Source organism: Martes martes, assembly GCF_963455335.1.
Source record: "Martes martes genome assembly, chromosome: 15".
In the NCBI taxonomy this organism is placed as follows: Eukaryota; Metazoa; Chordata; class Mammalia; order Carnivora; family Mustelidae; genus Martes; species Martes martes.
The window spans coordinates 70380-93069 of NC_137903.1; the positions used below are offsets into that span (position 1 = coordinate 70380).

General features: G+C 55.4%; 3 protein-coding genes across 4 annotated transcripts; all 3 read right to left on the bottom strand.

Annotated features, from left to right (window-relative positions):
- Nucleotides 1-12747: 12747 nt before the first annotated feature.
- Nucleotides 12748-13882, bottom strand: S100A6 (S100 calcium binding protein A6). 2 transcript variants are annotated; one of them, XM_080824744.1, is made up of 3 exons: nucleotides 13798-13882; nucleotides 13294-13452; nucleotides 12748-12973 (listed from the first exon to the last, which is right to left on the bottom strand). In XM_080824744.1, the coding sequence occupies exons 2-3, from the start codon at nucleotides 13429-13431 to the stop codon at nucleotides 12839-12841; spliced, it is 273 nt and encodes a 90-aa protein (XP_080680870.1). In that variant the 5' UTR covers nucleotides 13432-13452; nucleotides 13798-13882; the 3' UTR covers nucleotides 12748-12838. The 2 variants fall into 2 exon arrangements, with proteins under 2 accessions (XP_080680870.1, XP_080680871.1); XM_080824745.1 differs by having other exon boundaries at nucleotides 13596-13826.
- A 948-nt stretch (nucleotides 13883-14830) lies between these two features.
- S100A5 (S100 calcium binding protein A5) lies at nucleotides 14831-17120 on the bottom strand. Its single transcript, XM_080824789.1, has 3 exons — nucleotides 17090-17120; nucleotides 16662-16815; nucleotides 14831-15122 (listed from the first exon to the last, which is right to left on the bottom strand). The coding sequence occupies exons 2-3, from the start codon at nucleotides 16797-16799 to the stop codon at nucleotides 14979-14981; spliced, it is 282 nt and encodes a 93-aa protein (XP_080680915.1). The 5' UTR covers nucleotides 16800-16815; nucleotides 17090-17120; the 3' UTR covers nucleotides 14831-14978.
- A 2766-nt stretch (nucleotides 17121-19886) lies between these two features.
- On the bottom strand, nucleotides 19887-22097 carry S100A4 (S100 calcium binding protein A4). The gene is made up of 3 exons (XM_080824945.1): nucleotides 21937-22097; nucleotides 20909-21064; nucleotides 19887-20172 (listed from the first exon to the last, which is right to left on the bottom strand). Exons 2-3 carry the CDS (start codon nucleotides 21047-21049, stop codon nucleotides 20008-20010), a joined length of 306 nt encoding a protein of 101 aa, XP_080681071.1. The 5' UTR covers nucleotides 21050-21064; nucleotides 21937-22097; the 3' UTR covers nucleotides 19887-20007.
- Nucleotides 22098-22690: the final 593 nt, after the last annotated feature.

Genomic DNA, 22690 nt, shown 5'->3' on the forward strand with positions numbered 1-22690 from the left:
CCCCACTGCCCACTAAATGAGGTGCTCAAATCTCTGGTCTGCAGTGGATGGCCCAAGTTCTGGTCAGAACAGAACCAGAATCCTGGGAGCCCTCACCCCCCAACCACCGCCACTTGGGCTGATTGCAAGGGTGCAGTGGCGTCCAAGGCTCCACAATGAACAGGACATAATGTCAGGGACCTGCTCTGCCCAGACCGCCGTACGAAAACGAACACGTCACTGGACTGAAGTGACCGGTTTTAACAGAAAGCCAACAGGCAGCGGCACCCTCCTCTCAGTCCAATCCCTGGATACAAAGTTTCAAGATGGAAGAGAGAGACAAGAATGATCAGCTGGAGACCAGTGGCAGCAGCTGACATCTGACATCTGGACACTCAGCAGATGAGCTGAAAGCAAAGGGGCTTTGGCATAGGGTGTTACTATCAGCCTGAGCAAAAGCACTTGAAGGACAGGACAGGCGGCCTTCGCTTTGGGGACTTAAATGAAAACACAGAATAAAAAGGCAACCTATGGAGTGGGAGAAGATATTTGCAAATGACATATCTGATAAAGGGTTAGTATCCAAATATACAAAGAACTTACACAACTCTACACTCAAAAAACAAATAATCCAATTTAAAAATAGGCAGAAGAAATAAACAGTCATTTCTCTAATGAAGACCTCCAGATGGCCAACAGACACATGAAAACATGCTCAGCATCACTCAGCGTCAGGGAAATGCAAACCAAAACTACAATGAGAGTTCCCCTCACACCGGTCAGAATGGCTAAAATCAAAAACACAAGAAACAAGTGTTGGCGAGGATGTGGAGAGAAAGGAACCCTCGTGTGCTATTGGTGGGGAGGCAAACTGGTGCGATCACTGTGGAAAACAGCACGGAGTTTCCTCAAAAAGTTAAAAATAGAGCTACCCGGCGATCTAATAATCACAGTATTGGGTATGTACCCAAAGAACATGAAGACACTAATTCAAAGGGATCCATGCACCCCGAGGTTTATAGCAGCGCTATTTACAATAGCACAATTATGGAAGCAGTCCGAGTGCCCGTCCGCTGAAGAACAGATAAAGAAGGTGTGGTGTGTGCACACACAGGAGTGTTACTCAGCCGCACAAAAAATGAAAGCTTGCCATTTGCAATGACAGGGGTGGAGCTACAGAGCGTGATGCCAAATGAAATAGTCAGAAAAAGACAAATACCATATGATTTCACTCATATGTGGAATATAAGAAACCAAACAAATGGGCCAGGGGGGGAAAGGGGGGGTGGCAAACCAAGAAACAGACTCTTAACTACAGAGAACACAGTGATGGTCCCCAGAGGCGGGGGGAGATGGGGGAAATAGGAGAACAGGACTGAGGGGAGCACTTGGCGTGATGTGCACCGGCGACGTATGGAAGTGCTGAGTCAGCATATTGCACACCTGACTATAACACTGTATGTTAATGATACTGGAATTAAAACTCCATTAAATTAAAATTTCAAAAAACGGAAGAAAGAAAACACACCCAAAAACTGAACCACCTCATCCACCAGTGAATGATTCAGAGGTCTGTGTTCCTTGGAGCTGGGAGGTAACAGAAAATATATCATCAGTTTCTGCTCCCAGGCTTGGCACAAGCTCCTAAAACCCTCATCAATTCCCGGGTGATGAGAGCACTAGGAACATCTTTTGTTCTAATATTTAGTCTTTGACCCAGTCCCTACACAATGCTCTCGAAACCCTTGTAATTTACTGGGTGACCGGAGTGCCTTTTGTTCTAATAAGACGTATCTGGGTGGGCGCTTGGAGGGCCCCCAGGTGGGGGGGCTGGTCACCAGTTAAGACCAAGCCCCAGTCAGAAGCTTGAAACTTTCCCTCTCCATCCCCATCCTCCAGACAGGGGCTGGAAATGGAGTTAATGCTCCATCCAGACTATGTGACGAAGCCTCCGCAGAATCCAAAAAATTTGGGGTGCAGGAGCTTCCAGTCGGCGGACAGTCAGAGGTCCTGGGAGAGAGGCGTACCTGGACAGAACATGGCAACTCCATGCCCCTTCCGACATACTTCACCCTACACATCTCTTCCGTCTGGATAGTCGTCTGGGTCTTTATCATTTCCTTCAAGAAAGGGCAAATGTAAGTGTTTCCCTGAGTTTTGTGAGCCGCTCTAGCAAATTCATCAAATCCAAAGGTGTAGGAGTTCAGGGGAAACTCCGATTTGTAGCCAAGTCGGACAGAAGTTGTGAGTAACCCAGGGGCCTCCTGCTTGTGATTGGCATCCAGAGGGCGGAGGGGGCAGTCTGGTGGGACTGAACCCTTAACCTGTGGGATCTGGAGCTGTCTCCCGGTCGGCCATGTCAGAATGGAGTGAAGTTGTAACACACCCGGCTGGTGTCATAGAGAATTTCTTGGTGTGGGGTAAAACCCCCCACACGTGATGACTAGAAGCGTCAGAAGTTGAGTGTTCTGTGTGAGTGCAATAGTCATGAGAGAGTAAGGAAGGTGAGCAGGAAAGGAACCCACAGTGGGGAAGACCTGGGGTTTCTGACTCAGGAGGGAGGATTGTGGATTTTACCCATTTAGCTCACCTGAGAAGGAACGCCAGGAAAACCAGAAACTCTCTATAGTTTTACAGGTGTGTTTCACTTGGTATTATTATTTCTACTGTGTTACTTCTACTCTTGGTACATGAAGAGAAGCTACCAGAAGCAGCAGCTGAACCCAAAGAGGTGAGTCTAAAGGGGAAAACTGGGGGGCGCCTGGGTGGCTTAGTTAGTTCAATGTCTGCCTTCGGCTCAGGTCATGATCTCCAGGTCCTGGGATCGAGCCTCATGTTGGGCTCCCTGCTCAGCGGGGAGCATGCGTCTCCTTCTGCCTCTGCCCCTCCCCCTGCTCCCTCTGTCTCTGTCTCTCTTTCTCAAATGAATAAATAAAATATTTTTTAAAAAAGGAAAAATAAGGGGCGCCGGGGTGGCTCAGTGGGTTAAAGACTCTGCCTTCGGCTCAGGTCATGATCTCAGGGTCCTGGGATCGAGCCCCGCATCAGGCTCTCTGCTTGGTAGGGAGCCTGCTTCCTCCTCTCTCTCTGCCTGCCTCTCTGCTTACTTGTGATCTCTGTCTGTCAAATAAATAAATAAAAATTTTTTTAAAAAGTAAAAATAAAAATAAACAAAGGGGAAAATTTTTGTTGCAGACAGAAGAGACACTCTGAGCCAACAGACCTTTCCCTGACCCCTGGCCCACAAACCACCATGGATTACTGACTAGTCATGATTGTCAACGTCTCTACCCTCCTTCCATTTTACAGAGCATACACTTCACCTCACTTAACTCTCATAGGACCGGGGAAAGATGAGCTAATGTCCCTATTTTATATCTAAGGTAACAGTGGCACAAGGGGCAGGTGATGTGAGCGTAATTGTAATGACCTACAAACCCCTTTATCTGTGGCTTTGCCTTCCCTGGTTGTAGTTACACTGTCAACCATATTCACATAACTCTGATTACAGGATATTATCATAATTGTTCTCTTTCATTATTATTCTTGTTAGTGTCTTACTGTTTCCAAATCCATATAAATTAGTGCCTAGTTTATAAATTAAGCTGTCCTATAGGTGGCACAGAGGGAGCTACAGAGGGTGTCACCGTGTCTGTGCGGCTTCAGGCGTCCGCCATGAACAAGCGGGGTTACTTCATCATAAGGAAATGTCACTGCCGCGCAGAAAGCTGGTCCCCTGCCCCTGTTGCGGGTGCAGTCTCGTGCCCGCTGGCCGCGGGGACAGGTGGCAAATGCTCAGCAGCCTGACTGTGTCAGGGAGCTGGGGTCCTCCAGCAGACAGCGTCGTGGGTCCTGCCCACTCCCGCCTTACTGCTGGCCGGGCCCGTTAGACTCCCCCTCACACAGGTCAATGGCAGCGGGCGGGGGGGGGGGTTGAAATCCCCCTCCAAGCCAGATTTGTCCCTGACATCTGGATCTCAGTAGCTTGTGAAGTAGGCTGAATGGTCCGCAGCATGGTCTCACTTCCCGGTTTCCCTTCTTTGCTTCCCGGTAACGCTGCGGGAAGGAAGACGATCACCAGCTTTGCCTTCCCGTGTGTGAGACTGGGGAACCGGCCCGGGCAGGGACCGGGTGAGGGCAGAGCCACACACAGGGGCGGCGGGCATGGCTGAATGGCCCTGAGGGGACTGGGTGTTCCCTGGGTCCAGGTGAAGTTCAGGGAACGGAATAAAGTTTTGAGGAGAGCGTAGGGAAGTTCTGGAGATTCCAAGGGCTGGGAGGAGATGTGTGGGCTGAGGTGGGTGGCCTGTGCAGGGCGGTGTGACGTCGTAGAGTCTGATGGACCCTGAATTCAAGGTGCAGGGAAAGGTAGCAGTCAGACCTCGTGTCTGTCAGCACCGCAAGCAGGGCTAACACTCCCCACTGAAAACGCTGCCAAAAAGAAAGGCACAGAGCTCTGCGTCCCTGAGTATGACAGAAAGAAGAGAGTAGAAGCCCCATCTGTTGGACCTGCCACAGGCCGATGGTCACCTCCCAAGGGGAAGCCTTCACACACCACGTTCCCTGTGACCTCCCCGGTCTCTGGGCTCCGGTCTGGCGTGGGCTTACAGAAAGGCACCAAAGAGCTCAGTCGGTCCTGCTGGCCCCCAGCCTCGGGACCCCCATTATCTTGGACACCTTGCGAGGCCCAGCCAGAGGAGCCCTCCAGAGCCCGTTGAAGTTGAGGCTGGTTGCTGTTAAGGTCATGGGATGCAAGCGAAGCCAGAGGATGATGAAGCATTTGCTCTTGGGACTTGTAGGCTGGACTGTTCTCTTCCAGACCTAGACAGGCTGAGGCCAGAGTAGAGGCGACTACCGGTCCCAGGGCTGGGACAAGGGGAACATCACAAACATGCAGGGACTGGTTGTGAGGCCCCTGGTGTCTCTCTGAGCATCTTGAAGAGACCAGATTCCAGAAATCCAGGGGAGGCCGCAAACCATGGATTAAGTAGGATTAAGGGTTGTAAAGATAGAGGAGACTGGAAATCCTACACTCAGATCTGTCGTCAGTTGCCTACAAAGACATTCTCCCCAGTAATTCTGCGAATCACTCTGGATGTCACAGAGCCACCAAAAGCTGGGGCAGAAATGACATGAGAGATTATCTAGTCCAGCCCCTCAGAGGATGCTGAGGCCTGGAGGAAGAAAAGAAATGACTCCCTCCTGACCCCTGGCCCAGGGTATTCCCCTGGGAACAGCAGAGGGCAAAATTGGGGCACCACGCCTTTAATCTGGAAGAATCAAAGAGGCCAATGGGGAACCACAGAACCCTAAGGAAGAGGCAGGGAGGAGGGGACACATGAGAGGGGCGCATGGGGTGAAGAACAGTCCCCTTTTATGGTTCTCACCTCTGGGCCTGTCCCATCAACTGTTCATGTGACCCTGCTCTGGGCGGAGACTCACACCAGGACTCTGTCCAACCCTGGCCCACTGGGAATCCTGTGGGGTCGGACTCCGACTGGCAGATGGTGACAGAGGGAAGGAACAAGGTTGCTATGCCCCAGGAAATCATTTGGGGATTGCAGGTGGCACCAGAGTCTCTGATTACATGTCCTCTCTCACCGTTACTATTCAACGCAGTACTGGAAGTCTTAGCCTCAGCAACCAACAACAAAAAGAAATAAAAGGGGCACCCGGGTGGCTCACCCGGGTTGAGCCTTTGCCTTCGGCTCAGGTCGTGGTCTCGGGGTTTTGGGATCGGGCCCCACATCGGGCTCTCTGCTTGGCGGGGAAGCCAGCTTTCCCCGCTCCCTCTCTGCCTGCCTCCCTGCCTACTTGTGGTCTCTCACTCTCTCTGTCAAATAAATAAATAAAGTCTAAAAAAAGAAATAAAAGGTATCCAAATGGACAAGAAAAAGTCAAACTTTCACTATTTGCAGACAACATGTTACTCTATGTAAAAATCCCAGAACACTCCACTAAAAAATTGCTAGAATTAATATATGAATTCATCAAAATCACAGGATATAAAATCAATGTACAGAAATCTGTTGCTTTTCTATACACCAATAATGAAGCAGTAGAAAAAGAAATCAAGGAATTGCTCCCACTTACAATTGCACCAAAAACAATAAGATACCAAGGAATAAACCTAACCAAAGAGATAAAAGATCTATACTCTGAAAACTATAGAACACTTATGAAAGAAACTGAAGAGAATGCAAAGAAATGGGGGAAAATTCCATGTTCATGGAAACAAAGAACAAACATGGTTAATATGTCTATACTGCCCAAAGCAATTGCACATGTAATGCAATCCCAATCAAAATACCACCAGCATTTTTCACAGAGCTGGAACAAACAGTCCTAAAATTTGTATGGAGCCATAAAAGACCCTGAAATAGCTAAACCAATCCTGAAAAAGAAAAGCAAAGCAGGAGGCTTCATGATCCCAGATTTCAAGCTCTAGTACAAAGTTGTAGTCACTGGGGCACCTGGGGCCTCAGTCAGTTAAGCATCTGCCTTCAGCTCAGGTCATGATTCTGGGATCCTGGGATCAAGCCCTGTGTTGGGCTCCCACTCAGCCAGAAGTCTGCTTCTGCCTCCCCTCCCCTCACCCCCTCCTGCTCTCTCACTTTCTCTCTCTCTCTCTCTCAAGTAAATAAATAAATTCTTTTAAAACAACAAAATGCCTAGTCATCAAGGCAGTATGGTACTGGCACAAAAACACAGATCAATGGAACAGAGTAGAAAATCCAGAAATGGACCCACAACTCTATGGTCAACTAATCTTCAACAAAGCAGGAAAGAATATCCAATGGGAAAAAGACCATCTTTTCAACAAGCGGTGCTGGGAAAACTGGGCAGCCACACGTGAAAAAAGGAACTGGACCACGTTCTTTACCATACAGAAAAATAAATTCAAAATAGATGAAAGACTGAAATGTGAGACATGAAACCCTCAGAATCCTAGAGGAGAACGCAGGCAGCAACCTCTTTGACCTTGACTATAGCAACTTCTTACTAGATATGTTACCAGAGGCAAGGGAATCAAAAGCAAAAATGAACTATTGGGACTTGATCAAGATAAAAACTTCTGCACAGGGAAGGAAACAATCAACAAAACTAAAAGGCAGCCAACAGAATGGGAAAAGATATTTGCAAATGACATATCTGATAAAGAGTTAGTATCCAAAACCTATAAAGAGACTTATCAAACTCAACACCCCCCCCCAAAAAAAAAAATCCAGTTAAGAAGTGGCCAGAAGACATGAATAGATATTTTTCCAAAGAAGACATCCAGATGGGCAGATAAGAAAAGATGCTCAACATCATTCATCATCAGAGAAATCAAAATTGCAATGAGATACCACCTTACACCTGTCAGAATGACTAAAATTAACAACATGGAAAACAAATGTTGGTGAGGATGCAGAGAAAGGGGAACCCTCTTACACTGTTGGTGGGAATGCAAGCTAGTACAGCCACTATGGAAAGCAGTATGGAGGTCTTCAAAAAGTAAAATAGAATTACCATATGATCCAGAAATTGACTACTAGGTATTTATCCAAAGGATACAAAAATACTGATTCAAAGGGGTACATGCACGCCAAAGTTTATAGCAGCATTATCAATAACAGCCAAACTGTGGAAAGAGCCCTAATGTCCATTAACTGATGAATGGGTAAAGAAGATGTGGTGTATATATATACAATGGAATATTACTCAACCATCAAAAAAATGAAATCTTAACATTTGCAACAACACGGAGTAGGAGGACCCTGGGTTCACTTCTTGTGGCATGGCTACCAAGAGAACACCCACATCAGCATAAATAACCCAGAAAGTGACCTGAAGCCAGATGTAGACAAGAGGCTACAACGAAGTGGACCCACCCCCTCCGACATGCTCTTGGCAAGATCTCATCAAAGCAATGCCACAAGCCTGGCAGTGTACAAGCAGCCTAGACAAGGTCCAACATTCCACTCCAGAGGGAGTCCTGCTCCAGGGAGAGGGGAAGATAACCACACACCAGTCTGACTGTGACTCCAGCAGTGGGCTGGGGACAGACAGCTCGTCCGACTGCAGGCACCACCCACCAATAATTTACTTTTGGCAAACACCTGGTCTTACTCAACTCAAGCCCAAAGCAGCCCCCGACTGGCCATTAACACCACAGATACCAGACTCTGCCCACAACAGACAGAGAGCCATTGCAAGCTGAACTAAAGGCAAACACAGCTCCACCACAATAGTAGGGCACCCCTATAGCAACACACATAGGAAACACCCCTGAAGCACCATTTTGGGGTGAAAAGGAGACATTGCACTCAGGACCCCTTCTTCATAAGGCCACTACTTTCAATTGCGGGAGACGTAGCTGACTTTCCCAACACATAGAAACAGACACAATAGACAAAATGAGGAGACAGAGGAATAACCCCAAATGAAAGAGTGGAACAAAATCTGAGCAAGAAACCTAATCAAAATGGAGATAAATAATGTGTCTGATAACAAATTTAAAGGAATGATCATAAAGATACTCGCTAGAATTGAGAAAGGAGTGCAGGACCTCCATGAGACCCTCCACAAAGAGATAGGAGAGCTAAAAAAGAACCAATTAGAGATAATGAACTCACTAAATGAAAATAAAAATAGACCACCTGGAATAAATAGCAAACAAGAGGAAGTAGAACAGATCAGCAACCTGGAGGACAGAGTAATGGAAAGTAATCAAGCTGAGCAGATAAAAGAGGGGAAAAAGTACACGAAATGAGAATAGACCCACAGAACTCAACGACACTGTCAAGCATAACTGTTGCATGATAGGAATCCCAAAAGAAGAGAGAGAAAAGGGGCAGAAGATTAATTTGAAAAAATAATAGCTGAAAACTTCCTGAATCTAGGGAAGGAAAGAGAAATCCAGATCCAAGAGGCAGAGAGCCCCCAACAAAACCAATCCAAAGAGGTCTGCACCAAGACACAAAGTAAATAAGATGGCCAAAAGTGGTGATGAAGAGATAATTTTAAAAGTAACAAGAGAAAGGAAAGCAGTTACATACAATGGAAAGACCATAAGGCTATCAGTGGATTTTTCAGCAGAAACTTTGCAGGCCAGAAGGGAGCAGCATGATATATTCAAAGCACTAAAAGGAAAAAATCTGCAGCCAAGAATACTTATCCACCAAAGCTTTCATTCAGAATAGAAGGAGAGAAAGAGTTTCCCAGAAAAACAAAATTAAAAGGAATTCATGACCAGGAGCAAAACCAGCCATGTCCCCATCACACACATTGCCATCGGCCTGTGGGTCCCAAATTCACAATCCCACTGCCCTCCTGCCCATGTCAGAATGCACTGCCTGCCACCTGCTCAATGCCAAGTCAACACGTCTTCACCACAGATTGACAAGGACTCAAACTGACACCCTTGCCCTCAAATTCCAGCCCCTGTGCTCAAGTTTGTGCACAAAAGTGGACATAATTATAACAGCAGAATGAAGCAACCCGAATAGTGGCACTAATTCTGTGGAATACATATATAATGGATAAAAGGAGTGTGCTAGGCCAAGAACATCAACCAGCACATCAAAGAACAATACATGCAGCACGATTATGGTTACATCCTGGTTACAAAAGAAACAGACCCGGGAAGAATAAAACAAGACAAAAGCAGAGAGGATGACAAACCATAAGAGACTCTTAATCATAGAAAACAAACAGAGAGTTGCTGGAGGGGAGGGTGGTGAGGGGACAGGGTAACTGGGTGATGGGCATTAAGGAGGACACGTGATGTAATGAGCACCGTGTGTCATAGAAGGCTGCTGAATCACGGAACTCTACCTCTGAAACTAATAATACACGATGTGCTAATGAACTGATTTTTTTTAACCCTCCAAAAGTAATTAATTAATTAATTAAAATGGCCTCAGCAGAGGGGTGCCTGGGCGGATCAGTCGATTAAGCATCCAACTCGTGATTTTCACCCAGGTCATCATCTGAGGTTTGTGGGATCAAGCCTGGCATGAGGCCCTGCACTGGGTGTAGAGCTTAAGATTTTCCCTCGCCTGGGATGCCTGGGTGGCTCAGTCGGTTAAGCTTCTGTTTTCGGTTCAGGTCATCATCCTGGAGTCCTGGGATCGAGTCCTACGTCGGGATGCCTGCTCAGCGGGGAGTGTGCTTCTCACTCTGCCTGCTGCTTTCTCTCTCTCTGACAAATAAATAAATGAAATCTTTTAAAAAATATATTTTGGGGCTGTGGGGAAGCAGAAGCTAAAGGAGAACCGTCTTTACGCAGCCGGACCGCGCCCGTGCGTGGGCTCCCTTCGGCCTCCGCGGCTCCCCAGACGCTGGGGCTGAGCCACAGCAGCTCCGCCCTCGCCCTCCTGCTCCCTCCGGCGCGAGGTCGTTGGGTCCCTGGAAGAGGGGAAGGGGCTCGAACCCTCGTCGTCTCCGCGAACCGCCGTCCTTCCCCGGACCGGCTCGCGCAGGCGCGTCGCGGACGAAGTCGAGTTAGGGTTAACCGGAGCCCGAACCCGAACCCGAACCCGAACCCCGTAGAGCCCGGTCGCTGGAACCCAGAGACCCCGCCGCTGACGTTCCCGGGCGGGCAAATCCCGTCTCCCGGGAGCCGGGGCTGCGGGTCGCGCCCAGACGGACCCTCCCCGGGGCTTCAGGAAAGCGGGCGCCGCCCTCCTGCCGCGTCCGGCCCGCGGCCCGCGCGAGGGCGCCCGCTCCGCGCCCCGAGGTGCCCGCCGGGGAGGCGGCCGGGGCGGGGAGAGCCGGGGCTGGCACGGGGCCGGCACGGGGCCCTCCAGCCTGGGGGCCGGGAGCCTGCGCCCCCCCCCCGCCTCCCCTCCGCGCCGGCCCCAGGCCCCGCGGCGCAGGAGGGGCCGTGCAGGGGGAACTTTCTCGACTGCTCTCTTCGCGGCCCCAGGGAGAAGGAAGACGGTTCGGCAAAGTGGGGCTCCCGGGAAGTGGGGAGGACAGAGGGGAAGGAGGCTACGGTCTCCCTCCGACGTGCCCAGAACCTACAAAGGAGCGTGCCCAGCCCGGACGAGGCCTGGAGGAGAACAGCGACAAATGCCCCATTGCCCTTAGGACAGTTTATCCCCTGCCCCACACCCTGAAACCTCAAACGCAAACAGTGCATTCGGACGGTAATTCCATTCGTCATCCTCCCCGAGGGGGCTGAGAGCCCGGCTTGGTTCCCGTGGAGTGACTGGGCTGATTCATGCCGGCGCCGCAGGGATGGGCCAGATCCGGACTGACCGAAAGGCTCGAAGCCGCGCTTAGCCCAGCCCCCGGGACCCCACCGTGCCCCCATCCAGAGAGCCCCGTGAATCTCACGTTCCTGCAGCTGCCAGCTACTCAGACCACCGCCCCCAACGCAAAAGACAGAGACGGACTCTTCAAGTAGGGCCCCCACCTTCAGCTGGGCCAAGGGCAGCTGCTGTGGGCTCAGCCCTCCAGTGGCCTCTGTCCTGCCGGCTTGGGGCATGCCAGATGCGCCCTCTCTCCCTCCCTCCACTGCATAAGCGCCCCCCACCCCCGCCCTTCAGTCAGCACACCCGGAGCACAGCAGGCCTCTGTCTTCTGCCATGCTGCTGATGAGGCGGGAGGCAAAGGCAGAAAGAAATGTGGATAAAATGAATCGCCCTTACAGCCTGCGTCCCTACACGCCGCACCCGGTTGACAAAATACTGAGGCAGGCAGAGTACCACCTTCCCCAGGAAGCTCCCTACTGGCGCTTTGCTAGAGGGAAAAACCTTACTCAGCTGGGCAATAGCCCAGCACCTGGAGAGTCGCTTTAGCCTACGAAAGTCCTTCTGGAACTTCCCTTATCTTTACTTCCCCCAACCCAGAGGTGTACAATCAGTGGTTCCTCACAGTCCTGGGACAGCAGCTCTTTCTGCCCAGGGATCCTGTCCCCGTGCTTTAATACAACCCCCTATTTGCACCAAAGATGTCTCAGGCGGGGTGCCTGAGTAGCTCAGAGGGTTAAGCTTCTGCCTTCTGCTCAGGTCGTGATCTCAAGGTCCTGGGATCAAGCCCCTCCACCCCAGTCGGGCTCTCTGCTCATCGGGGAGCCTTCTGCCTCCCCTCTCTCTCTCTGCCTGCCTCTCTGCCTACTTGTGATCTCTCTGTCAAATAAATAAATAAAATCTTTAAACACACATACACACACACAAAGATGTCTCAGGAATTCTTTCTTGGCCGTCGGCTCCAGCCCTCACCAACCTCAACAGCATTCAAAAATTACATCACCAGGTCTATCTCTCCCCCACTCTGGACCCATCACAGCCTGGCTTGGGCATCATTTCCTTCCCCACCCCCATTCCAGAACCCTCTTTCCTAGGAACCACGTGAGCCTTCCTTAAGAAGCCTTCGTCCAGGGCAAGACCCTTTTCTATTTTTTTTTTAATTTTTATTATTTATTTATTTGACAGACAGAGATCACAAGTAGGCAGAGAGGCAGGCAGAGAGAGAGAGAGGAGGAAGCAGGCTCCCTGCTGAGCAGAGAGCCCGATGCGGGACTCGATCCCAGGATCCCGGGATCATGACCTGAGCTGAAGGCAGAGGCTTTAACCCACTGAGCCACCCAGGTGCCCACGAGACCCTTTTCTAACTCACGTGAAGTCACCTTACAAGCTAGCAGCAGTCAGGGTGGCCCCAGGTGTGGGGCATTGCCATGTCACTCCCAGAGGTGACCATGAGCAAACTGATGGCTGGCACAGCACCAAGAAGAGGAGGGAACAGAAATCACTAGGAAGCCAGGACACGGAGGCAGACTTGACCAAAAAAAGATATTTATTGAACAATTACCCACCACAGTATTTAACTTAGGCAGGCCCGCTCAAGGGTGTCTCCACCTCCTGATTTTTCAGCCCTTGAGGGCGTCATTGTAGATCAAAGCCAAGGCCCCCAGAAAGGTGACATATTCCTGGAAGTTCACCTCCTGGTCCTTGTTCCGGTCCAGGTCCTCCATGAGCTTTGCGATGTCAGCATCCTGCAGCTTCTAACGTGTCAGAAGGGAAATCCAGACTCAATGTGATGCGAACCTCGGGTTCTGTCCCTTGCCCCCTCCAGGCAACCCTCTCTCATACAAGTGACCCTGTGCTCTCCTTGTCAAAGACACCGGCTTTTTTTTCTCCACTGGGCTCCGTTCCTCACCGGCAGAGAGCACCAGGCTGAGGACTGGGAACTGACCCATGGTCCCAGTAAGCTGTGTGGGCTCGGTCCCCAGAATATGGGTGACTGAGCGTCAGATGCACCTGGCCCCCTCCCTCTCCTCACCCTGCCTCCGGAGGGGCGGGGGGGGGGGGCGGCCTCACTCACCGCGCCGATGGTGAGCTCCTTCTGGATCAGCTCCTTCAGCTCCTTCTTGCTCAGAGTGCTCTTGTCGCCTTCCCTGCCCGAGTACTTATGGAAGATGGCCACGAGGAGGCCGATGGCCTGGTCCAGGGGGCACGCCATGGCTGGGCACTGGGCTCAGAGCTGGGGGCGGAAAGGCTGGTCGGTGCCGAAGGGCCTCCCCACCCGCCCACGTTCACACTCCCCAAGAGCTCGGTCCCCACCCGCACCGCACCGGCGTCACCAGCAGGAGTGGGCTCGGGGCTTGGGGGGAGGGAGAGGCAGACCTGAAGGCCCAGAGGAGGGAGGTGGCCAAGCAGCGGGCAGGCCCACCGCCGAGAGCTAGCCTGGGGGCTCCAGAAGGCGGGGAGGAGGCGGGGGACCGCACACCCGGGACACACCCTCCCGCAGCCCGGGCTGCACGCGGGGGAGCCACCTGCCGCCCGGGGGCCGAGACACCCCAGGGCGCGCGGCCCCGCTAGGACTCACCGCTCGGCCGGGAGAGCGACCGCGGACCCGCGGGCCGCGGGCCAGCGCGCCTTTTAGCGGCCGCCGGGCGGAGGCCGGGCGGGTCAGAGCCCACCCCTCCCGCCGCCAGGCCCCCAACCCCGCCCCCAGCCCCCCCTCGCCGCCGCCCGGGGCCAACTCCCCCCCCCCACCCGGGGCCAGCCCCACCGCGCCCTCCGCGCCGCCCTCAGGCCCGCCCCGTCCAGGCCCGCCCGGCGCCCGCACCACCCCCACCCCCCCCCCGCCAGCCCTCTGCGCCGCGGCCTCGGGCTGTTCCGGTTCCCGGCACGGAACGGGGACCCCAGGGGAGACCGTTGCCAGCCAGGGACACCGAGCTCCGGGCCAGCGCCCCGGCCCACGGCGGGGCGGGGGGGGGCTCCCTAGAGGGTGTTTGGGGGCAACCCCCGATGAAGGAGGGGGAGCAGCCCGTGGACCGTAACCTGGGACGTAAAGGACATCTGGGACACACCCCCCCCTCCGCAAAAACAAATTCCCACCCGCCCCCCGTCCCTCCCCCCGCGCAGCCCGTCCCTCCCGGCCTCGTCCCCACCCACACGCCACACCCCAGCCCGGAATTCGGCGCGTCCTCGCCTGAGCCGCAGAGGGGAGTGAAGACGGCGGGAAGCCCCGGACCCCACAGACGCCTGGGGCGGGGCGGGGCGGGCTGCCCGGGGGGAAGCGGGCAAAGGAGGCTGAGCAGGGGCCTCCTGTGGCCTCAGACTGGCGTGTCCACCGCTGCCCTGGGGAGCCTCCCCCGGCGCCCTCACCTCCTCTGCCCTGTCAAAGCGCTTCCTCTTAGCTTTCTCCGGGAGGCAAAGGAAAGCCTGGCCCAGCTTCCCCATTTTCCAGAAGGGCAAAACTAAGCCCAGGAAGTTCAGTGACAGCCGCACTGAAGAAGGGCAGGGAGGGGGAAGCCCAGGACCCTAAACCCCGGGGGCCCTCAGCCCACTCGAGGAGACTTTCTCCCCTGTCCCCCCCCCACCACCACCCCTAGGCAAGGGGGACAAGACATCTTCAAAACCAGCCAGGAATGGAAAATCTTTATTTGCCCTGCTGGAAGGGAAGGCCGAAGCAGGGTCCATCCGGAAGGGAGGCGAGGGCAAGGGGCCAGAGAGGGGCTGTGAGAGGGGCTGCGGAGACCAGGGGAAGGGGCTGAGCCCTGGTCATTGACTGTCCTCCAGGAAGAAGTCGTTGTAGGCCATGCACAGTGTGGTGAGGAACACCGAGTACTCCTTAAAGTCGATTTCCTGGTCACTGTTCTTGTCCAAGCTCTTCATCAGGTCATCAATGCTGGTCTCCTTCATCTTCTTCAAGGGAGAGGGACAGGTCAGCCACCCCAAATAGCCCCACACCACCACCGCACGGTACCACCCACAGCCCGGGAAGTCAGCCTCAGGGTGACTCTCAGCTGGATCCTCAACACTGACGGTCTCAGCCCCCAGCGCACACCCAGCACCGGGCCTGGAGCCACACGGTGGCCCACCCTGAATCCAAGCAACCGTCCCTAGGAAAGCCGGCCCAACCTCCCCTTTCCACAGCACTTCCACCACCCAAGGAAATAGTGGTCTGGACGTTATCCAGTGTCCAACAGAAATGCCTTGGGGACTGTGTGGCACTGAGCATGATCAGACGTCTTCCGTCCCTGCAGAGGGTAGCTGAGACCTGGCCCAGACAGCATCAGAAGCCACCGTGGCCTTCCCTTCCTGGGAGAGCTTGCCACTCGGCTGTGTGGAGATGAGGCTGGGGCTCAGCCATGCTCTCGGGTGGGACAGGAGGAAAACACAGACGAGTTCTGCCCTCCCCTCTTCACTGCCCTCAGTTCCCACTTTTCCACAGGAGACACACATCAGGACAAATGGAGATGGAAACAGCTTCTCTGTGACATGGTCCTTGCCCCAGCCTTCCCCAGGCCCTCTGTGCCCTGTAATTAACCCCTGGGGACCCGCCACCCCTCCTTTTGCCCTCATTAACTCCAGGATGCAGAGAGCCTGGTGGGAAAGCCTGAGGGCAAGCTTCGTGAAACCCACACCTGCTCCTGTCCGAGGCCCAAGGGAGGCCCACCAGGGTTCACAAGGTGGCTGGAGAGGCCCCAGGACTAGACTTTCAAGGAAGAAGGAAAGACTCGGCCTCTTACTAGCTGGGTGTCTTTGGGCCAGTTAGATAATGTTTCTGAGCCTCTGTTTTTTCAAGCTGTAAAAATGATATCACTTCCTCATAGGGTTTCCCCTCGGTCAGCCACCTCCCACCTTCTCCACCTGGCGAGTCTGTCTCCTCCCATCCTTGTGTTCCCAAACGAGCAGAAGGACACTTTTTGTTCCCATGTCGGTGCCGGCTGAGAGCCCTGACTGTGCAGGGCACACAGGCGGAGGCCCGGCCCTTGAGCCTCACACAGCTCGAGCTGGGCGCCCTGGGGCCTTGTCCCCCACGATTCCTCACACAGGCTCTTCGATGGCTGCATGTGCCGTGCCCGGCCTCAACACACAAGGTTCCCCAACCTCTACGCCTTCACGCAGGCTGGAATTCACCCTCCGGACGCGGCCCTTCCTCCTTCCCAGGGAGACCCAACTCACCTCCCATCACAGAGGCCGCGCACCTGTTGGCCCAAGATGTCCACCTTCTTCCTTAGTCTCTGTCAGTCCCATTGGTCACCCTGCTCCAGGCTGAGAGCAGAGCACTGGGAGGGCAGGTGCGTGTCCCCTCGGCTGGTTCTCTACAGATGCAGAGCTGGGGCGTCCTACTTCACAGAAGGGGCCCCCCTACAGCGGTGTGGTGCTTCCTCTGTTCTCTTTCTCCCCCGCGGTGTGCGCAGGGAGAACTCAGGCTTTGGGCTGGGGGTAGTCACCTACCTCTCCAAGACACAGCTCCCTCCCGATCAGCTCCTTCAGTTCCCTCCTGCTCAGGGTCAGTTTGCTGCCTTCTCTCCCCGAATATTTATGGAAGGTGGTGACCATAGTGGTCAGGGCCTTCTCGAGAGGTGTCTCCATCAGTGAGCTCTGGAGGCTGAAGGGGGAGGGAAGGGTCACCATCCCCAGAAAGCCAGACCTGCGGCCTCCCCCATCGCTAGCCCAACCCCAAGGCAAACAAGGAACAGCCGGCGCCCCGAGACCCTCCAACCCCCACAGGAGCCCACGCACGCCCCTGCTTAGGAGATGCGGGAAAAGGGCTCTAGGGGCAGATGACCTCCCCGCGAGATGAACTGGTGGCAGGTGAAGGAGCCAAGAAAGGTCCCCTGGCCCATTGAGCTAGGGCACTCACTCCCCAGAGGCTGTCTCACCCCAGTCACCTTCCTGTGCCCGGGCGCCTGAATCACCCGAGAGTGGGGAGTGTCCCATTATGGAGGTGGAGGACAAGGCAAAGACAGTCCAGGCTTCGGAGAGGGGCTGGAGCTGGACCTGGGAGTTAAGATCTCAGCAGGAAACAGGGCAGAGTTTGCTGGACCTGTCCAGCTGGTCTCAGTCTCTGGCCCGCAGACCTGCACACAACCGGCACTAGGAGGGAAGGGCCTATCTCCAGGACTCCTCTGAGGGCTGGATCCAGAGGCTGGCTTTGAACGTGGCCCTCCAGGTCCTTCAGCGCGGCCACACCCACCCAAGGAAGAGGCCGCTCCCATGACTTAGGAAAGGTGCAACGCCCAAGAACACTGGGGGCGCCAGGTCAATGTGTGCGGAGTGCAGAGCAAGAGGGAAGGAGCAGCTCGCTTTCACCTTCGCCCAAAGCCCACCTAGTGATTCTCGAGCTGGAGCGTCATTCACCTCTCGCAGCCCCAAAGCCTCAGCATCATGCCCCCTCACACTCCAGGAGACTCAGCCGTGAGCACAGGGGAGGGGAGGGCCTCTGGGCGTCGGGGACAGCACCCCAGCTCTCTGACTGCAACTGCATACCCAGAGCCCCTCCCCGAGGAACTCCGACAAGCACAGCTCCGCACCCCGCCCTCCTTCCTGAGCCCATGTCCGCCCGGCATGCCGGGCCTTCCTTGGTGGTGGTCCCCAAGGCTGTCACGGTCCGGCCTCATCGCCCCACTTGCCCCACCGTACAGATGAGCAGGGAGGTGAGGAGGAAGGACTCACCAGGGAAGGAGCCAGCAGACAACCCACACAGCACAAACGGTCTCCCTCCCACCACTCCCTGCCTTTGTTCCCTTGCTCTGGTCCCCAGGAAACCAGAGGAGGGAAGGAGCCAATGAGAAGGAGAGGGACCTGAGAAGGCCCAGGTCAGAGCCTCCCGGGACGGGGCTGGGGAGAAACCTCTCTGCCAGTCTTGCCTTCCTGGTTTCCCAACAGAGGGAAACGGGGCGTGTTGAGTTCATTGAGGCACACACATCTTCAATTCCAGAAGCTTTATTTTCCCAACCAAAAACCAGCACTCAATCTGGTGGGACAACAGGGTGGAAGAGAAACCAGGAGCCCTGGAAAAAGGACCAGGAAACGTGGCCGAACACAGGGTACCTCCTCACACCCTAGGCCACTCTCCACACTGCGCCTCCTGTCCACACCAGGAACAGAGCAAACACAACCTGAGATGGGACTCCATGAGGGAGGATGTTCCCTGCTGAGGCATGGAAGTCAAGGTCAAGGTCATTAGCATGGAAGTCAAGGTCAAGGTCATTAGCAAGCCTGGGGTCGAAGCCTAAGATGCCTCGCTCGTCTTCACGGGAAAGTGTTGTCAGAGACGTGGGACAGAGGCCTGGGAATCGGGGACATGGAAGGGGTCCAGGAAGGGTAAGCCCAGGTGACAGAGAAGCAGGTTCAGGGTGGAATGGAGCAAGGGGCGGGGAGAGTTGCCTGAATCCGAGGAGAGACACTTCTACCACCAAGCGGTTCACGTGTGAGAACGGAGCTGAGTCAGACTGCACCTGTGGGCACCACATCCCCACAAGGCCTAGACCCTCCGCCCTGCGCCCACTCTGCCCCGCCCCAGCCCACCCACCCCACCCCACACCCCACCCCACCCCCCTGGGCTGGCAGGGAGAGAGAGAAAGAGAGAGAGAGAGAGGCAGCAGGGACTGGTCGCTGAGCAACGGGGGGAGTCTCGAGGCAGAGCGATGCAGGAGCATCCCTGGGGGAGGGCACTCCCTTAGAAGATGGGCGGCCAGGGCTCTGGCAGAAGGGGAGGAGGCAGGCTTTTTCCTGGACCAAAATCCTAGCCAGGCCTCTGCAGTCACACTCAGGGGAACATCTGAGTCACCTGCCCCACTGCTCTGACACTGGAGAGAAAAACAGGGTGTCATGAGAAGGAAAGGGAAAGCTTGAAAGGTCAAGGGGACCAAAACCCCTTGCTGCGGGCCATCACCCTCATCGCCTCCTTCTTAAAGGCCCCACAACCCCAGGCCAGGCCTGCAGGAGAACTTCCATCACCCATCAGACTTTAACCTGAAGGGACACGACATCAGGCCTGGTGTTTTCTGGGGGAAGAAAAATCTCAGTTCCATTGATCAGATCACGTGTCTGGAACTTCATCTCCAAAATTAGGGCCACCTCCCACCACTTCCCTCACTCGCGCCCCAGCTACCATCCTCCACTCTTCCCTTTGAGGTCCTTTTGTCCCTCTCTGAAGGACCGTGACCCTAACTGGTAACAGCCCTCCTCCCAGGGTCGCTGGTGACATTCTCAGGCTGCTGCGATGGGGTGGTCTCCTTCCACACGGCCTCCCTGACCTAACCACGGACCAGGAGGGACTCATCCATCCCTGGGCTGGAAACTAGGGCGCTGGAAGGGGCCCGCAGGGCAGGGCCCTGGTGATTCAGCTCCTTGCCCCAGGGCGCCCAAACTCCATACCAGGCCCCAGCCAGGAGCAGACGTGACCTTCAATCCCTCCAGAGGCAAGGCTGAGGTGGGAGGGACCAGTCTGCTGGCAAAGACCCCACAGCTGGGGCGCTCCAAGCCTTTGGGGGTTCTTTGCCCTGCCCTGGGCCCCATCAGCCAGCTCCATCCCGCGTACACAGTCTTCCACTCACCCCTTCCCCCACCCTCACTAGTCTGCTCTCCACGGAACCGCTGTCCACCGCCTGTGCTGCCCACCGTGACCCGTCCCTCAGCCCTCGCCGCAGCCCCAGAGCCTCTCAGACCATCAACCTCAAAGCTTCTGAGACTCTTTATTGAACTTGGTCACATCATGCACCCAACTGGCGGGGCCAGGGTGAGGTCTGGTGCCCTCTGCCAACAGGGAGGGTACCCCCACCCCCACGGGGGGCCTTCACTTCTTCCGGGGCTGCTTATCGGGGAACCCTTCAAAGAACTCATTGCACATCATGGCGACGCAGGACAGGAAGACGCAGTACTCCTGGAAGTCCACCTCGTTGTCCTTGTTGCTGTCCAGGTTGCTCATGAGCTTCTGGAAGGCGGCCTCATCCGTCCTCTTCTGCAGGGAAGAGGCAACACGCAGAACCACACATTCTGGCATGCAGCAAAGACTAGAGCCGTTTCCCATCTCCAGACGGGAGCTCAGGAAGGCACAGCCTTGCCCTGGGGGCCCCGCTTTGGAAACCCTGCTCTCAGGGGCTAAGCGGGGTCCACACAAGTTCACCCCAAGGGGACGTGCACGCAGCTGGAGAAGGGACCACCACGTCGTCCCCCAAGGTTCTTCCAAGAATCCAGCTAGACAGTGGTCACGAAGGTAACATCTAAACTGCGCAGAGTTTGGTATAATCGGGAACTGGGAATGCTCAGGGGCGTGGACATGTGTCTCCTTGACTGTGGCTTCACACCCACAGAGACTCCAAAATTATCCGTTGCTGGACTGATGGCAAACGTCCTGGTTTGTGGATCTCAGCTTTGCACTTTCATGACCTTAGGAAGTTGCTTAGCCGCTCTGAACATCTGTTCCCCTTTAGTTAAGTTGTGCAAAGCCCGTGGCGGGGTCTGGCCTGCACCCTACCTGTGGGTCCCAGCCCTCCTCCGGCTGGGCCCCCGGAAGTGAGTGGCGGGTGCCCACTGTGTTCCGAATCAGGCCCTCTGCTCGGACGTCCCCATCCCAGGGACAGATGCTGGCGGTAGCTACAGCTCTGCCGACACGCTGGTGCCCCCCCCCCGGCCCTGCCCCCTCCCCGTGGAGAGGGGGGCACACAGGGGAGTACTCCCAGACAGTAGCCACTCACCCCCAAGAAGCTGGGCAGCTCCCGGGTCAGCAGCTCCTTTAGCTCTGACCTGTTGAGCTTGAACTTGTCACCCTCCTTGCCCGAGTACTTGTGGAAGGTGGACACCATCACATCCAGAGCCTGCTCCAGGGGGCACGCCATGGTGGCGCTCAGGATCTGAGGGTGGGTCCCGGAGACAACCTTGTCTTCCCCAGCCCCACCCTCAGAATGCCCCACCCCACCCCCATCCCCAGGGGCCACTTGATGAGACTCTGCTCCCACCAGAGGGGGACCCAGGAAGGTGGGGCAAGCGCGTGCTTCAGTCCGCTGTCCGGGCTGGACTGTGGCCCGGGCTCTGGATTGCGGGCAGCCTCACTCAGGCTGAGCCTCCCCCACTGTCCCCCCCACCGGTACTCCCACGACCACAGCGGCCACACCCTGCCCCGTTCTCCCCCTCCCGGGGCTGCTGGAGGCCTGCCCAGGGGCCCGCAGCGGAAAAAACCAGCAGCCCGGCCCTGGAGTAGGGAGGGGCAGGGTGAGGTGGCAGAGGCAGGGATGCAGGGCAGGGTGCGGCCAGCTCCCTGCGGGGTGCAGAGCAGACGCCCATAGGACACAAGCAGACAAAAGGCCAGTTGACTTCAGTTTGCTTCCCACACCCGAGTGTGCACACACAGGCCCGTGCAACCCAGCAAACAGCAGCCGATGTGCAGACCCGCAGGTCACACACACACCAACACACACTCCAGCAATAGCATGTGCAAAGCCCAGCATCCCAGTGCCACCCGACTAGGTCGAATCCAGCCCCTGCACACTTCTTGTTTGTGGGTTTTTCTCTTGCACATGCATGCAGGCAGGCATGCGAATGCTCACGCACACACACACTCACACACACACTCACACACACCCCACTCCAGGGCCTCCACATCACAATCTCACGCTGGACCCCGTTAGCATATCTGGCCCCCACCAGCCACTCCTTCCTGTGCCCGGAGCCTGACCCAGGCCTCACCCTGACACCCTTGTGTGCCAGCCAGGAGACCACGACTCACCAGGCCAAGAGAGAAGAAGAGATGAGGAGGGAGGGTGCGAGGAGAGGAAGCGTGAGGAACACCCAGCGGTCTGTCCTATTTATACCCTGGCCAGGCCCTGCCCATAGCAGGGGCTGGGGAAGAGTGAGAGTCAGTCCTCCTGTGGGCCCCTCCACCAGCCCGGCTGGGAACCCAGCTTCCTGCCTGGGTAGGCACATTGCACAATGGGAGACCCACACAGCCCGGGGTCTCCATGGGGTGGGCACTGCACTGTGGGCTCAGCTCGGCCTGAATTTTCGGGAGCTGGAGGAAGTCTGTGCCCTGGGCGGGGAGTGGGGGGGCAGGGAGGAGGTGGTCCCGCTGGGCAGCCAGAAAAGGGGAGACAAGGCAGGTGAGTGATGAGTGAGAAAGTGCCCAGGAAGTGCGCACGGCTGGCTTGGCTGGTAGAGCACCCTGCTCTTGATCTCGGGACTGTGAGCTCAAGACCCACGTTGGGCAGGGAGCCTACTTAAAAAATAAAGTACTATAAAATCTTGAAAAAAAGAAATTGCCCTGGAAATGTGGCTGCCCAGGCACTAAGGAGGGGACCCCAGGAAGCCCTCGCTGCCCTTCTCCCCTCCTTCAAGGGCACTCTGCCATGCTGAGTGAGGTCCAGAGCAGGAGGGGAGTCTGGAGGAGGAACAGACCAACACCCAAAGGTGATGCTAGGACCACCCCAGGCACATCAGTGGACAAAGGTCCTGGGTGCGGTAGTGATGGAGCAGGGAGTAGGAGT